We start from the raw sequence: 18,627 nt of genomic DNA, 5'->3' as shown, positions 1-18,627 counted from the left end.
ATAAAAAGAGCAGCCTCCTTGACCCACCTGGGATTGTAGACCCAGCTGCTCCAGGTCTCTTGTCTCTTCATTTACAAACCGAGATGAGTGACTTGTTAACCCACATATCTGAGATGCTGTACGTTTGGAAAATGTAAAATACTCTAGTATATATACATATGTATGTATATATGTATGTGTGTATACACACACACACACACACCTATAGGCATACAAATGTTGAACATTTATTACCATCAGGTTATAGGAAGGGGTGTTGAGCATCCAGTGGTACATATATATTCACAGCTTATCTTGACTTTAACCTGGAAACTGCGTACTATCACATTCTGGTTTAGCCTAGACAGAAATATAGTCAGAATAGAACTTGCGTTATTAAAATAGAATGAAAAGGCTTTTATGGCTTTGTCAGTAAAATATTTTTCTCTTTCCATTTTGAGTATATACAAACTAGAGTCGGTTCCTTCTATAATTTTTCCTAGACACATATAAGGCGTAATAACTCGTTAATCCAGGAATTCCATAGAAAGTTCTGTGTCCCTACACAGGGTATGGTGGACATGGGTGATTAACAGGTGTCCAGCTCTCTAAGATACAACTGAACAGATCATTTCACCTGATAATTGAGATTCTTCGGGTGAGTTAAAAAAAGACCTGTTGCATCAATCCCATTGCTTTTGGGTCACACTTCATATATTTCCTTAAGAAAAAAGGCCACTTAAGATTTTTTTAACTTAGTAAAAGAGTTAAAAAAAAAGTTCATACTTTTAAGTCTATTTGCTCAATACCCTTATACCAGTTAATCCTAAGTGGAATTATGTTGAGGATCTAAGAAACCCAGAGAGAAAAACACACAGTCACACAAAACATTCACCAGTGATAAAGGAGCCAGGAAATTGTTGGAAAACAGAGAGCTTGTAATAATGAAAAAAGGACAGAGTTTTGTAACCAATCACTTATTTTCTTTTAAAAACACAGAACCACATTAACTTTTTGCTTTATACAACCATCTAGAAACTATAAAACAGTACCACATTGTGCATTTAACCTACTTATCAAGAAGGGAACTCCACACTTCATAAGAATTCTACCCATATAAGAAGGAAAAAGGAGACAGCTAATAGCATAGTCACAGATACAACGTGAGTCCAAGCAAGCATCAATTCTTTGACGTCACCTTTTCCATTTAGCAGAGTGGAGAAATTAAGAAAGAACGCAAGGGAGAAAAAAGAGGGAAACATCCACAGAGGACTAATCACATTCCATAGTTACTTTCGACAACTCAGGGTTTCATAGTGTAGTATCATTTGACCAACACAATGTGGTTGTAGGGGCGAGGGAAACATGAGCAGAGGGAGAGGGTTCCAAAAGACAGGTACATTTCACACCCTATTGCCCTCCTAAATACTCTCCATTGATACAAGCTTCTGTGCTAATCTGTAAAATTGCAAGAAATTAATCTTTACAATGTGATAAAGCTTAAGAGTTCTGCTCTTTTTGCAAATGTGAGTGGCTCACAATTTTACTTTACAGTTCCAAAGAATAACAATGTCACGACCAGTTGCTCTTTCAGGATTCCCCACAACCTCTCCCTATTCCCCCCATGCTGGTGTTGCTATAGAACAACTGGGGAAGTGTGGGTAGGGACTTCAGAGATAATGGTAAAGGAACAGTGAGATGGAATCCTTGCTCTTTCTTAGAAGTCCACATCTTTCTGATAGTCTTTCCTCTGATTTGCGGTGGCACAGAGGAAAGGGCACAGGAAGTACTAAGGTAATATGGTGGAAGTTGAGTCAAGTAACTGGTTTGAAGGTATACAAGATGAGACTGTGTAATTAGCAGACACACCGAATCCAAGGCAAACAATTGGTTATTTGATTGTCCTCCTTAGGTTGATGGCACCATAAAAAAAAAAAAAAAAAAAACAAAACCTGAAATGAAGGTGGCTTTGATTTAATAATAAAATAAACCAAAGGTCTGCTACAAGGAAGCATGTTGTAGAAGATCAGTGTAATGATTCATTTCGGGAGAAACTCTCATCTTGTTCCTCTGACTTTCCCTTCCGTAATAATAAGCAAATATATTCTGGAAAGTTGCTTTTAAGGGGCAACTCAATATTGGAGTCTTGCCAATTCATACCAAAAAGGCATTATGAGCCATACCCACTGGCAGGCTCCTCTACATTCCTAGGCAAACTTCTTATAATGCTTAAATTAAGCTCTTCCAAATCTAATGAAATGCTTTTACTTTTTCATATTTGATGAATAGACTGTGGCTTAATGCTGGTTAAATTATTGGTCTGTAGCACTGACCAGCACAAACTTATGTTCTAATGTTATCAACTCTATCCCACATTACCACTATGCTGACACTGTATAGACTGAAAATACAGTGTAGAAATGAATGTTTAAGGAACTGATAAAATCTCTTTAACTTCCCTCTCTTCAGCTGATCATCAAAAGCAAGAAATAAAATTTAGATGCATCATAAAAAGAAAATGAATTAAGCTGACTTACTCTTCTTTACCTAACTTCTCCTGAAGTTCTATTAGAACTTTTAGAACTTTTATTGTCTTCACCTAGTGACATAGATCTTATCTGTTATTGGCTTTTCAAAATTAAGAGTTGATAAAAATATGGTGATTTTGTAGCTGAGAAAGCCACAGATTCAATATAATTTTTTCAGTTGGAGAAGCTACCTTAATTTTTTAAAATTTCAATACATTGTATAGCAAGAAGTACTTATTTTTTAAAAAAGAGCCAGACAAATTTCATGCAAACTATTAAATCATCTAAAGTTTGTTCACCAAATAAAGTGCAATCAGAGAATCCCAAGTTTCTGAATAAAATAATGCCATGAGTAGAGTTATTTTCTAAACTATTTTCCTTAGACTAAGAATTTTTCTAGTCATTGCTTAGAAAATTGCATTTGGGTAAAAAGAACTATTTCCTGAATAATGCAAAGTAGTGGAGAAAGAGGGTAGGAAAACAAAGGCAGGTCTCTCTCAGCAGCATAACCACGGAGAGGCAGCAAGGCGTCGTCGCCTCCATGCCATCAAGCTCACATACTTTCCTAACTGCTCTGCTCTGCTGCCAAGGCCAACATCCTCTTGCTCTTCTCTGCTATCTTCATAAAAAATTCATTTTTCTTCAACTAAATTTCTGCTAATCTGATGCCTGTACCTCTCATTAACAGGCTACTCTTTTCTATTCTTAACTTGCCTTCGTTCACCTGTTAAGAAGGGATGAACTGCTTTCTCCAGTTATCACGAGTGTGCTTTGGCCAAACCACGGTGGAAGGATGCCATATGCCAACAAGTTACTTCTGGTAAAATCTTGGTTAAAATCTTAGAACTCTCATGTTGAGAATACTGGGATGCCATAAATCCCAAGGACTGGGTCCCATTTTCCTGCTTTAAGGTTCCCTACGGGTTACTGCTAAGGTGACTTGCACTCTCCTCTCACATCATTGCTTCTGAATCTGAAGTTAAGCAGCCTTCAGAAAAATGGCTGATGCTGGAAAAGAAAGTTGCACATAGGTTTTCAACTTCTTTCCAATTTTAAAAATAACCATCATAACCTAATTAACGATGACTTAATGCTTATCATTTTATTGTCTGCATGGTATGAAATTCTCAATTATTCCATTTTAATGGCACAGTCAGCCTTGATAATAGGTACATATTTGTCCACAGAAAATAAACCACTTTTGTCTTTTACTTTCTCTACATACATCAATGTACTCCACACTACCTACCATAAAATGAAAAAGGAATTTTATTTTTAATTATACTTGTTTTTCCTTTATTTGGGGAGTATTTTAACTGATTTCATAAAATGAGTGATTCTCAAAATAAAGCTAGTATTTCTAAACCTAAAATGAAGTTTTACCTTTGGTTAAATTGCTGCTCCTTTAAAATTACTCTGATATTCATTTCCTAAGAGTACTACTGAGAGTTTCAGTGTACAGGAGGCCCTAATAAAATTTTAGAGCATTCACAATGGCTGGGGCATATCAAAGGTAGGACAGAAAAAAGCACATGGTCTTTTTTGGAGGAAAAAACTTAATATATTCTGTCTCCAAACTGTTTCCTCTTGAGAAAAAGCCCTCTTTTCTCTTTACAGCTTTAGGAGGAACATGAAATTGCTGTGTTTAAACACAGATTTGACTATCTGTCATAGTAAGCTGAAAGTTACATAAGAGCCTATCACTCTTGAACAGACTATGCTAATAGACAAACATAGGAAAAGGAATACATTCTAACACTGTATCATCTATGAAAAAATAATACTGATTGGGGCCAAGAATCCTAACAGTTGAAGAAAGACTAAATAGGTCATAGGATACGCTGAAGTAAAAACACTGGGGAATTCAAATACCAGAAGTCAATTGTAAGATTTTGTGTGTGTCATTATATAGGTTTACTAATAGAGAATGAAGCTGACAATTCAAATGGCTCTGGATACACATTAGTACCACCAATTTTTATTTGTACAAGAAATGACTGGTCCACTGGACTTATCTACATAACTTAGTAATAATTACTGCTATTTCTTGACAGACCAGTGATATTTCCCCCATAGTTTTAAAGTACAAAAATGAGAAGAGTTAGAAAAAAAAATCCCAAGTATAAATAATGCAACCTTTAATCTATTAAGGGCCCCTAAATTGTTACCACTGATTATTATAAATGATTTATTTAAACTAAAACAAAACAAAACAAACAACCCCCCCCCCCCAAATAACTAAACTTCTTCAGTTCTGGGCCAAGGAACATACTTGGCAAAACAAACAAAAAAAAGGAATAAAGGTCACAAAGTTGAATGATTTTTTAGAAAAAAATATATCCATTCAGGAAGGGAACAAATTTTGGAGGCTTGTCAGAATAAAGATGAAAAAATCTCTTTTAAAAAGAAACAATTTGTCAGTTAATTGGTAGAATTTTGGTAGTAACAACTTTAATTAATCTACTGGAATTATGACAGGGATGAGTAAACATTTGTGATGCATGGGAGAAGAGCTGATGACAAAAGGGTATATTCAGAGGCAGTAACCGTATGTTTTTAATACTAAGTAAGTGATGATGCTTAATTTAATGCCAATCACCTTCAAGAAAGTAAAATTCCTTATGGTTTGGGGGCTTATCTGGATGATGTAGGGTATAGGAAAAAAGTTAAGACAAGTGAAAATGAGCACTGCGTACAGACCATGATAGTCTGAATTTTCTAAGAAATATACTTTTTTTGTGTATAATCAAGTTTAGGCCCACAAGTTTTTAAAAGCTGTTTTACTGTCATAGGAGGGTATGAAATCCAATGCTTATTCTTTAAAACTGCTGGGAGAAATGGCCGCCAAGGTCTGTTCTATCACTGTAATGTGAAAGATTTGTTCTATGCTCTCAAGAGCAAGTCTTCCCAAGACAGACTTTTAATTTGATCAAATTCTGGCTAAAGTAAGTAAGCCTGGAAGAAAAACTATCCAACGAGGATATAATAAATAACTGTCTGAAATAACTGCCTTCTAATTCAGAGTTGATAAAGGCTGTACTTCAATCATCCTACATGCTGAAGCTTAATAATGTATAACTTCAGTTGTCATGGTTTGAATATGGGCAAATGTATTCCACATCTGTTCTTAAAAAAAAAAAAAAAAAGAAAAAAAACCAAACGGTATCAGATCTCTTAAATAAACTTCAACCAGTTGCATGGAAGTGTGTGATTACTTTGTTATGAGAGACATGCTCGGGATTCTAAAGCAGCAGCAACTTAAAAAAATAGTAATTAAACTTTGGCTTAAAATTAAAAAGAAAGGAAAAAGTCAAACTGGTGCACGTTGTCTCATGAAAGAGGTATTGTGGACTAAACCCTCATAAATGCTGTCCAACATTAGTTTCCCCTGTCTTTTTCCACTGTTATCACCTTCATTGTACAGGAGTTATATCGTTCTCTTATGGTTAAGTTTCATAAATAATGAGAAAACAGTATGTAACAATTACATCATATTTCCCACCCACCCAGCAACCCTCCCCAAAATAAGAAAAGTTACATCAAATTAAAAAGTAGCTTCGTGAATGAAGGTACTGCTCTAAGTTGCACTTTCCCTGCAAGTGCGCCAGTGCTTTTGCGCTGGGTATGAAAGAAAGGAAAAAATTCTCCACATAAACTGACAAAAAATTTAAAAACCAATGTCCGGTTTCAACCAGTCAAAACCGGGCCAAGCGGAAGCCGAGGTATCTCGGTACCGTCCCATCAGAGGGTCCTTGCAATGCCTGTTCTTCATCCTGATAGGTATCTGTGTCCTTGTGATTGTAAACAATCCATAAGATACAATGTTTTTGTTCCTTAAAATGTCCTCTGATTGGCAAAATGAAGTAAATATTTGTTTTAAAAGTAGAAAATGAAAATTAAACCAGAAGAAATGAAAAGAAACACAGTGAGCTTGTTTGGAGTCCATAGGATCCGATCTGGAAGAGCTCGGAAAATGTGTTATATGTCTTCTCCTGTTTTCGGCTGGAAAGGTACTAGAGGTTGCATTGGTCGAGAAAGAATTGTAGAGTAGGAAAACCAAGGATGTTAACCTAGACTTCAGAGATTCAAGTGTTAGCTTCATCATCTGTGTCTTCTATCAATACCTTAGTGTCACGAGCCTTGGATCTAGTGGTAATAAGAGGGAAAAAAAAACCCTTAGTTCATTACTAAAATACAAACACACTCAAAAGTATCAGGTACATTTCCAACCTTACTTTCATTAAAAATACATCCTAACTACACACAGGCACTATATACTATACCAGATGGACTCTTTCTGGAGTTTCACATTCAATTTCAGGTATTACTGGAAAAACTAAGAAACTGGATTGCAACCAGATGAAGGAAACAAGAACAATGGCAGATCATGTGCAGTGGAGGGACTTGGATTTTATGATGGATCTCTTTAACTTGGAGTGCCAACTTTCATCTCTGGAAAGAAGGAATAATGATACCTATTTCACGTAATACTACTTTTACCTCATGAAGATAGTATGAATATCAAGTAAGAAAATGGATATAAAAAGTATCAGTAAAACAAAAATAAAGATGATAGAAATGTCATTTGAAATGCACATGAAAAACCAGGTGAGCTGGCCAGCAAATGATAAGACCTAAGGAGAGACATGACAGTTGTCTTTGAACACTTGACAAAGTCGGCCACAGAAGAGAGACAAAGCTAAGTTATAAGTTAGAAAGCCAAAAAAGGATCAACTGGTTGAATTATAGTGAAACATAATTCAACCTAACATAAGCTATTCACCACAATAACTATCCAACAATAAAATCAGGTGCCTTGTACATGGTTATAAACTTCACCATCACTGATGACTGTCAATCAGCATAAGATGACCAACTATTCAGGATGCTATAGAAGAGATTCCTGCACTGGATGAGAAATGGAATTAGATAATGTTAAAATATTCTGCAAGTCATGAGGTTAAATAGGTATTATTATTACTTGACAGAGGTGGAAACTGATATTGAAGAGGTTAAGGATGTGCTAAAGGTTGCATGAGTCACTAAGTCAGTACTCAACCTCAGATCTTATTTTAGATTCCCTGCTTTCTCTGTTGCACATAAACTGCTCCATTGTTCTAAACATCTTCCTCTGGTGACAATCTAGTATCCCAGTGTTTTTCCACTGAAAACCTAAAATTTAAAACAAAGATCTAGTGCCAAAAAGCTTCCTTGTTTCTGAAGCAGAAAGAGTGTATGTTTAGCCTGCCCTCTGCTGGTAACTAACAAGGATTAGACTTTCAAATTTAGGAGCTCAATGAGACAACCGCCTACAGCACTGTCTTCCAGCCCCTTGTGGCACTTACCTTATTGACTCTGGCTTCTTCAAATTCCGCTTCCTGCTCTAAGAGTATATAATGCTTTGTTTTGATGTTCTTCCTACTGACCCCCCTGACCATTCTTTCCCTGCCCCTTTTGTTTGTTCTTTTTTCTTCTTGTCCGTGTTTATTCTGACTCAGTTCCTTGCTCTGCTTTTCTTTTTTTTTTGTCTTTTGTCTTTTTTAGGGCCACACCCATGGCATATGGAGGTTGCCAGGCTAGGGGTCTAATCGTAGACATTGCTGCTGGCCTACGCCAGAGCCACAGCAATGCCAGATCCAAGCCATGTCTGCGACCTACACCACAGCTCAAGGCAACGCCGGAGCCTTAACCCACTGAGCAAGGCCAGGGATTGAATCCGCAACTTCATGGTTCCTAATCAGATTTGTTTCCACTGCACCACGACGAGAACTCCTGCTCTGCTTCTTTTTTTCTCTACCTTCTCTTCAGAGAACTTCCTAATTCTAGCGAAAGCTCAGCAATTTTTACTCTGCTCCCCTGTGGGTTATTACCTCCTCCTATTTTTTTTCTTCCTCAAAAACATCTCCTCACGTTCTTTTTAGTCCTATTATGAGCATCCTAATCCAAGTCCTCAATGTTCCATACTTAAAGAGTTGTGCACAGTGGCTCAGTGGATTAAGAAACCAGCTAATATCAATGAGGATGCGGGTTCGATCCCTGACCTTGCTCAGTAGGCCTTAGCTGCAGCTCCAATTTGATCCCAGCATGGGAACTTCTGCATACCACAGGTACGACCATGCAAAAAAAAGAAAAAAAGAGTAGAGAGTAGTGCAGTGGTCTTTCAGCTGATCTTCTGGCCTTCCATTTTCCTTTTCTCAATGTATGTTGCACAGTGCTATTAAAACTTATGAAAATATTACTTTTTTTTTTATAATGTCAATCTATGAAAAAAATTCTCTGTAACTCCTTCCTGCCTATAGTATCAAGGCTGTACTTTTCAGCCTTTTACAATCATACTTCACCTATTCAGCTAAATTTTCTTACTCCAGTTTTGGCCACATGGCTTTTCTTTTGGCCCATTGTTTCCACCTTTAAGTCTCTATTGTGTCTCTAGCCTATTCAAACACTCCCTTATCCTTTAGAAAACTGCTCATGCCCAACCTACGTCTCCTTCAATCCAATCCACTGTGATATCTACTGTCTTTAAGTTTCAAATGGAGCCACAATATATCCTATATTTAGTGTTACTTTTAGGAACATACAAAGTCAATGACTGATAAAAATACTGTTGAAGGTATTTAGTAAGAAAGTAAAAATAATAATAGCTTAAACTTATTGAGCTTTTTCTGTGAGGAAACTGGTCTAAATCGCATGTCATAACAAATTTAATCTACTTAGTAGCCACCCTATGAGCAGGGACCATATTAATCCCAACTTACAAATGAGGGATGATACAGAAAAATTAAGTGATTTGGCTGTGACATAGATGGCAAGCAGCAGAGCCAGGATTCCTAAAGTTTATAACTTGAAAATGATTTTTATACAAAACATACTGAAGAGTCAAGTAAATTATTCTGTAACAAAATTTCCCCAGTGTACCTTCAATGCCATAATTAGTAAGCATTAATTAACGCATTAATTAACATATTAATGGCATTTTACCCTATGTATTCTTAAGACATACTATAGGTTGAATCACATAAAAGTGCTATTATTGCTGGGTTTTGTAGCAATTTCACCTGGTTCAACCTGATAGCTTCTTAGCTTAAGTGCTACCCAGTACTAAAACCTGAAGGGAATTCAGCTCACAGAGGTAGAAGTCATACATACTGAGAAGCAAGGCGAGGACGGCGCAGGGATATACTCTGGCTGTACTTCCATGGCCGATTCTTCTGGCGGTTTCGTACCCCATCATCCTGGTCCATCATCTGCTCTAGGAGTGTCTGATCATCGGCATTCAGAGGGGCCACAGAGATGTCCCGCACAGCACGGAATTCACCACAGTTATTCAGATGTTCATTCTCCAGGCGGAAGAAGTTCCACACAAATCGCCTTGGCAAAATGGGTAGAGTAGGCAAATCACTTATAAAATTTGAACATTCTATGACCATCATCTGTAAACTTCCCAATATATCAAGTTTCCACTTATGGAAACAGAAAAAGCAATTAAATTTAATTATATTAAAATAAAATAGAAAAAAGACGATGTGGTGATGGGGGAAGGGGACAAGAATGGAGTAGGCAAAGGAAAGAGACTCATAGAATGCAGTTTCAGAGTACTCATTCTTTTGCTTCATTGAACAAATATTTATTGAATGCCTACAATATGGCAGGAATGGGCACTGAATGAGAAAGACAAAGCCTCTGTCTATACAGGTGTAATTTCTAGTCATAGAGACAGATAATAAGCAAGTAAACGATTAGCTAGTGGTAAGTGCCCTAAAGAAAATATAGCATTGCAAGGGTAGAGAACATGCTTCTCTAAAGAGATGGAATCTAGCAGAAACCTGAATGATGCAAGGAAGCAAGCCATGTAAAAATCCTAAAGAAAAGTGTCCTAGGCAGAGGAAATAACAAGTACAAAAGGTCCCAAGTTGGACAGGACTTTGGTGTGTTAAAACAACAGCAATACGGTCCGTGGGGTTGGAGTAACGGGAAGGTTAAAATGGCAGGAGATGAAGATGGAAAGGTAAAGAAAAGGGCCTGACCCACAGATGGCCTTATAAACCATAATAAAGAGGTTAGATTTTAACTGCAATAGAAAACAAGAAGAGTTCTGAGCTGGGGAATGATGGGATTTGTTTTAAAGGATCACTGTATCTGCTGCACTGTGAACAGATCAAAGGGAGGAAAGAATAGCTGTAAGAGACCAATTAGAAGCTGCTTTAGTAGTTAAAGAAAGACATCATCTAAGTTCAGAAGACTTAGATTCAGGTGGGGATAACAGAAATGTGGGAAGCAGACAGACTAGGACTTATTTATGAAGATGGAGCTGACAGGACTTACAGACATGGGATGTGAGTGTCTCAGGTTTTTGTTCTCAGTGAATGGTAACACCATTTACTAGAGATCTGGGTTGTTCCTGTTAGACCAGAGCCATCAGATATCCAAGAAGAAAATTTAGTAGCTAGATGAACAGGAGTTGGCAGTTCAAGAGAGGGTCTAGGACTGCTGACAGCAGTTAAGAACAGTATTTCAAGTCATGGGCTTAGGAATAATATAAGCAGAGAGAAGAGTAAAGAGATTATACCCTGGAGCTCTTCAATATTTATTTACACTTTGGGAAGAGGAAGAAGAGCCAGTAAATGAGTTGAAAGGAACAGACAGTGAGACAGAAAAGTATAGTTTCTGAGAAATCAAGTGAAGAAAGTGCTTTGCTAAGAGGCAAAAGTAAGATAACTACAGGGAACTAACCTCTTTATCTAAAATAAAACTCTTGATTTAGATAAAGAGAATAAAGAGGTAGTATGATGTAAAAGCATAGATTCTAGGAGACTGTCTAGATTCAAATCATGGTTCTGCCACTTACTACTAGGTGTAATAACCTTGGATGATTTACTTAACCTATGCTTCATCAGTAAAATGAGATAGTAACAGTATCTACACCTTACAAGACTGTTGTGAGAATTCAGTAAGTTAATATATACAAAGGGCTTAGAATAGTGCATAGGTACAGAGCAGAAAATATGTGTTTGCTGCTGCTATTATTAATATTATTGAATATTAATAAACAATTTATCTTGAGTACTGGGGAAAAAAACTTGAATTAAAGGGAGAATGGGGAATGAGTAAGAGCAGAGACAGCAAGTATAGACATCTCGGAGAGTTTTGGTGTAAAGGAGAGCAAGAAATGGGCAGTAGCTGGAGGAAGAAAGAAGACTCAAAGGAGGGTTTTTGCTTTCGCTTTAAGTGGGTGACAGAGTATCTGATTCTATTTTTAAGCAAATAATTTTTAAAAAGAAAAAATCAAGAGTTAAAAAAGTAATTGAGCTACCTTTTTTTAAACTAGAATTTTAGACATCTGAGAAAGTGAAGAAGCCAAGGAGGGGAGACAGATGGTTTGGAGGGAGCACTGATACCAACAAGTATACTGTTTCCAGATTCAATCAATTTTATCACGTCATCATGATCAATGTGCCCATCCTGACTCAGAGGATATACATCTGCCTGAAAATATCTTTATTTCATCTTCATTTGTAAAAGATATTTTCACTGAGTAAAGAGTTCTAAACAGGCAGTTGTTTCTGTTCAGCACACTGAAGATACCATTTTAATGACTTCTGACTCTCATTGTTGCCATTGAGAAGTCAGCTGTCAATCTACCAGCCATTTCTTTGAAGATAATCCTTTCTTTTGGGATGCTTTCTAAAAAAAATTAAGCATTTTAACCGAAGTAAAACATAGATATCTAGAACTGTGTAAACCGTAAGTATGCAGCTTTAGTAACTATTATAAAGTAATCACACTGTGTACTTTCCACTCAGAAACAAGAAATAAAAAAATTACCATACACCAATGCTGCCTTTATGATCCCCTCCTATGTTATTTTCTAGAGAGTTTATTGATTTACTTTTCAGAGTTAGCTCTGCAATCCACCTGGAATTGATTTTGCATATACTATGCAGTAAGAGTTGAGATTCATTTTTTCCCCAGTTGACTCAGTATCATTTATTAAAAAAACAAAGAAACCTCTTTTTCCCCACTGTTACTTAGCCACCTTTGTCATAAATCAAGTAGTGTCAATGTATGTGTGGATTTGTTCTGGACCCCCTATTCTGCTGCAGTGGACTATTTACCTATTGTTTCACCAATACCAGATACTGTCTTAATTACAGTGGTTATATAATAGGTTCTGACAGAGGCTTTAACTTTGTTCTTTTCAGGATAGTCTTGGATATTCTTTATCCTTACTGTTCCCATATAATTTACAGAACTGGCTTGTCAATTTTCACACACATACATCATCTATTAAATTTATTCCTTTAGGTATTTGATATATTCTGGTGCTATTCAAAACGGTATTTTTAAAAAATTTATTTATTTATTTATTTATTTTTTTGTCTTTTTGTCTTTTGTTGTTGTTGCTATTTCTTGGGCCGCTCCCGCGGCATATGGAGGTTCCCAGGCTAGGGGTTGAATCGGAGCTGTAGCCACCGGCCTACGCCAGAGCCACAGCAACGCGGGATCCGAGCCGCGTCTGCAACCTTCACCACAGCTCACGGCAACGCCAGATCGTTAACCCACTGAGCAAGGGCAGGGACCAAACCCGCAACCTCATGGTTCCTAGTCGGATTCGTTAACCACTGCGCCACGACGGGAACTCCTAAAAATTTAATTTTCTAGTTGTTTCTGTTTTTTAGAATATTAATTTATATTAACCTTATAATCAGGAACAAAGCTACATTCATTTTAATAGCTGATCTGGAAAATCTTTTGAATTTTCTGCACATGCAATTATGTCATCGAAGAATGATTATAATTTATTTCTTCCTTTCCAATCTTTACACTACCCCTGCCCCCCACCCCCTTGCACAAGCTATACTTGCAGTATGATGTTAAATAGAAGTGGTGATAGTAGGCATACTTACCTCGTTCTTTGTGTGTGTGTGTGTGTGTGTGTGTGTGTGTCTTTTAAAGGCCACACCCATGGCATATGGAGGTTCCCAGGCTAGGGGTTGAATTGGAGCTGTAGCCACTGGCTTATGCCATAGCTGCAGCAACACCAGATCCGAGCTGCATCTGTGACCGATACCACAGCTCACTGCAACACCAGATACTTAACCCACTGAGCGAGGCCAGGGATTGAACTTGTGTCCTCAGGATTCTAGTCAGATTTGTTTTTGCTTGAGCCTTGAAAGGAACTCCCCACTTATTTCATTCTTGATCTAAAGGGAGAACTTATGGTGTTTTTTTTGTTTGTTTTACCATAAATATGATATGTTTATGATTTTTGTAGTGTTCTTTTTTTTCATAAATAGGTATTGACTTTTCTCAATAGCATTTTCTACATATGTTGAAGGTTGCTTTCATCTTTATTCCTTAATGTGGTGAGTTAAACAGATTGATTTTTAAATGTTAAATGATTTTTGAATATTACATTTTACATTCTGAGAATGACCCTAACTTGGTTGTGATATATTATCCTTTTTATACATTGTTGGATTCATTAGCTATTTCTTTTTTCTTTTTTTTGTCTTTTCTAGGGCTGCACCCATGGCATATGGAGGTTCCCAGACTAGGGGTCTAATCGGAGCTGTAGCCGCTGGCCTATACCACAGCCATAGCAACACAGGATCCAAGTCACGTCTGCTACCTACACCACAGCTCACGGCAACACTAGATCCTTAACCCACTAAGTGAGGCCAGGGATCAAACCCACAACCTCATGGTTCTTAGTTGGATTTGTTAACCACTGAGCCATGACGAGAACTCCCATTAGCTAATATTTTGTTTCAGGATTGTTGCATTTCTGTACCTGAGACAACTTGTTCTTTCATGGAATGTTCCTGTAGGTTCAGAGATGAAAGTTATACTGAACTGGGAAGTGCTCCTTTTATTGTTTTGTTTCCCTAAAATTTTGTGTAAAACTGGTAATATTTCCCTCTCGTATAGGTGGAAGAATTTCCTAGGCCTGCAGTTTTCTTTGTGGGAAGGACTTTAATATGGATTTAATTTCTATACTAATATAAGCCTGTCAGATTTTTCTATTTCTTTTTTATTGGCTTTGGTAAACAGTGCTTTTTGAGGAATTTGTTCATTTCATTAATTTTTTTTAGCTTTCTTTTTAGGGCTGCACCTGCAGCATATGGAAGTTCCCAGGCTAGGGGTTGAACTGGAGCTGCAGCTGCTGGCCTACACTACAGCCACAGCAACACGGGATCCAAGCCATGTCTGCAATCTACACCACAGCTCATAGCAGTGCTGGATTCCTAACCCACTGAGCAAGGCTAGGGATCGAACTGCATCTCATGGATACTATTCGGGTACATAACCTGCTGAGCCACAATGGGAACTCCCTGTTGATTTCATTTAAATTTCTAAATTTCTTGGAGCATAGTTGCTCACAATATTGTTCTTACTCTTAAAAACTGTCTTTAAGGGGAGTTACCGTTGTTGCGAGTGGAAACAAATCCAAGTATCCATGAGGATGCGGGTTTGATCTGTGGCTTTGCTCACTGGGTCGGCATTGCCTTGAGCGGTGGTGTAGGTCGCAGGCACGGCTTGGATCCTGCATTGTTGTGGCTGTGGTATAGGCCAGCAGCTGTAACTCTGATTCAACCCCTAGCATGGGAACCTCCATGTGCCACGGGTGTGGCCCTAAAAAAGCAAAAAAAAAAACCACCTGTCTTTAGGATTTTTTATATTTATAATTTATACCCTCTTTCATTTTTTTCTTTATCAGTACTGTATAGATATTTAATCAATTTTATTAGTCTTTTGTCTTTTTTTTCAATTTTATTAGTCTTTTTAAATAATTGTGGCTTGTTAATTTTCTATTATATGTCTGTTTTCTATTCCATTAATTTGTTCTTTATATTTCCTTCTACTTTTTGGAGGTTTGACTTGCTATTTAAACTATTTTCTAATTTTTGGAGCTGTACACTTTTCTAATTTATACATTTAGGCTATACATTATGGCTTTAGCTACATTTGACCTTTTTTTTTTTTTTGGTCACATTTTTTTTTTTTAAATTTATTTATTATTTATTTATTTTTTGTCTTTTTTTTTTTTTGTTGTTGTTGTTGTTGCTATTTCTTGGGCCGCTCCCTCGGCATATGGAGGTTCCCAGGCTAGGGGTCGAATTGGAGCTGTAGCCACTGGCCTACGCCAGAGCCACAGCAACGCGGGATCCGAGCCGCGTCTGCAACCTACACCACAGCTCACGGCAACGCCGGATCGTTAACCCACTGAGCAAGGGCAGGGACCGAACCCGCAACCTCATGGTTCCTAGTCGGATTCGTTAACCACTGCACCACGACGGGAACTCCTTGGTCACATTTTCAATTTTGTTCTATTCAAATTATTTAAAAATTTCATTGCAATTTCAACTTCAACCCATGGGGTTATTTAGACATGTGCTACTTAATATCGAAACACTTTGGAATTTTCAAAATCTTTTTGTGATTTCATGCTTCTGAAATTTCTTAAGACTTCCTTTATAGTGCAGTATACAGTTACTTTTGGTAAATGTCCTACATGTATTTAAAAGCATTTGTATTTAGAAGTTGTATAGTCCTCTACATGTCAATTAGATTAAGTTGGTCAACTGACTACTTGTTTATTACTGAGAAAAGCATGTTAAAATCCTCCTTGAAAACTGTACATTCATCTACTTCTACTTTTTAGCAATGTCAACTTTTACTTTACATATTTTCTTTTCTCAATTTTTATTTTACAAATATTTTTATTTTTTTAATAAAAACTAATTTTTAACTTGCTTTTTATTTTTTTCATGCTTTTATTTTTTATTTGCTTTTCAGATTTTTTCATTTTTTTTCTTTTCATTGCTTTGCATATTTTCAAGCTATATTATTAGGCACATACAAATTTCAATTGGCTATCACAAATGTATCTCAAAGTCTCTAAGTGTGGCAAATTTCCTTAGGGCAAAACGAGCCTTAGTGTTCTGCTTATCTTGGGGGTACCTGCTTTCACTTAGAGTTTGGGCTATCTTGTCAGATCTTGATGTTTTTAGGAAGTTTTTTTTTTTTTAAAGGAAGATTTTGAAACGTTTGATCTGGCATTTTTATTGTTTCCACTAAGAAGGTTGGGCTGAATAACCCAGCCTGCTATATTGTAAAAAATGATTTTCTCAAAAAGATTTTAATTGTAATTTCTAAGACTTTTACCTCTGTGTTTCTACTCATGACCTTCCAATGGAGCCCAATTCCTTTTTTTTTTTTTTTTTTTAATGGCCTCACCTGCAGCATATGAAAGTTCTGGGGCTAGGGGTCAAACGGAGCTGCAGCTGCGGCCTACGCCACAGTCACAGCAACACCGGATCTGAGCTGCATCTGTGACCTATGGTGTGGCTGCAACAATGCCAGATTCTTCACCCACCGAGTCGGGCCAGAGATCAAACCTGCATTCTCACAGAGACAGCTCTGGGTCCTTAACCTGCTGAGCCACAATTGGAGCTACCCAATTCCTTTTTTCAATTTACTTAAAAACATTTTATTAAGTATACAACACATTCAGAGAAGTGAACAAGTATGAAGGGCCCAGCATGATGAATTTTCATGAAGTGAACCCATTATGTAACCAGCACACAGATCAATAAACAACATTACTCTTGCCCCCTTACCCCGCAACTGGAGGTTCTCCTGGTGCCACTTCCAGTCACTGTTGCACAAAAGCAAATACTATTTATAGATAATAGATACTATTCATGGATAAATAGTATTTTATAAAATACTATTTATAAAATACTATTTATCTATGACTTCTCATATCAGATAAATTCTGCCTGCTTTTTTATAAATTTGGAGTCAAACAGGGAATACTTTTTGCATCTAACTTCTTTTGCTTAATGTTTTATAAGATTCATCTATGTTGTTGTATTTAGTCTTTTGCTCTCATTACTGAATAGATTTGCATGTGTGCATACACCACAATTTATATCTACTCTAATAGTGCTGGGCATTTGGGTGGTTTCCATTTTGGTCTGGTATAAACAGTACTGTGAACATTCTTGTGCATGGATCTTGGTGGCCTTAGGTTGGCATTCTTGCTGACTATGTACCCAGGAATTCATGCACAGCTTTGGTAGGTACAAACAAAGAATTTTTCCAAAGTGGCTGTTGTATTAGTTTACACTGACCTTCCATGCAGAGAATTCCAATTGTTCCTATTCTACATCCTCATCAATATCCGATGTGTCTGTATTTAGTTTCATTTTAGCCATTGTAGGAAAGTACCTATATCTCAAATACAGGTTTAATCTGCATTTCCTCCATGACTAGACATGTTAAGAACCTATTCCTATGTCCATTAGCCATTTGGATGTTCAGATGGAGCTAGTTCTAAAAAAACTAGGTCATCACTGGTAGCTGTTTTAACTTTGTAAGAATTAATCTCTTAGTCCTTCCACCAGGATCTTCCAACTCTGAGGCTGATCAGAAGTTTAAGCAAAGTTGAAGGAGTTCAGTCTTTCAGATCTAAGTTTTAATAAATTCTAATTTATAACTATTGAGCAACTTTTTAGGTAAAGAGAATCTTTGATAAACTTTTCAGTACTTTGCTTACCGGAAAACTTCAAGGGGAGCAAAGACAGTAGCAATGATGTCCCCAGAATGAGGCAACGAAGTTGTGGTGGTAATTGAGATTTGGATAGTCCAAGCAAAGCGCAGTATCACATCCTCTATGATGGCACAGTAATAATAGGCCTGAGGAATAATAAGCAAATTGAGTACACTTACTATCACGTTTCTTATGAATAAGCACACCAAACATAGTAGCAAGAATCACATACCCTACTGACAAGAACAGGTTAAAGAAAAAAAAATCTTTTATATTTTACAAAGACTTCACCAATTTTTTTTTTTTTTTTTTTTTTTTTTTTTTTTTTTTTGTCTTTTTGCCATTTCTTGGGCTGCTCCTGTGGCATATGGAGGTTCCCAGGCTAGGGGTAGAATCAGAGCTGTAGCTGCCAGCCTATGTCAGAGTCACAGCAACACGGGATCCGAGCCGTGTCTGCAACCTACACCACAGCTCACGGCAACGCTGGATCGTTAACCCACTGAGCAAGGCAGGGATCGAACCCGCAACCTCATGGTTCCTAGTCGGATTTGTTAACCACTG

General features: G+C 37.1%; 1 protein-coding gene across 1 annotated transcript in view; it reads right to left on the bottom strand.

Annotated features, from left to right (window-relative positions):
* The window catches only part of XPR1 (xenotropic and polytropic retrovirus receptor 1), a 223,716-nt gene continuing 205,985 nt past the window's right edge, over positions 897-18,627 (bottom strand). Inside the window, exons 13-15 of the mRNA XM_003130352.6 lie at positions 18,073-18,212; positions 9,657-9,878; positions 897-6,653 (exon numbers count right to left, since the gene is read on the bottom strand). Coding sequence (XP_003130400.5) covers positions 6,593-6,653; positions 9,657-9,878; positions 18,073-18,212 — 423 coding nt within the window. The 3' untranslated portion in view covers positions 897-6,592. The remainder of the gene's footprint in view (positions 6,654-9,656; positions 9,879-18,072; positions 18,213-18,627) is intronic.

Source organism: Sus scrofa, chromosome 9, assembly GCF_000003025.6.
Source record: "Sus scrofa isolate TJ Tabasco breed Duroc chromosome 9, Sscrofa11.1, whole genome shotgun sequence".
NCBI classification, from domain to species: Eukaryota; Metazoa; Chordata; class Mammalia; order Artiodactyla; family Suidae; genus Sus; species Sus scrofa.
The sequence above is the reverse complement of the archived record's forward strand: the minus strand, read 5'-3'. Positions and strand labels throughout refer to the sequence as shown.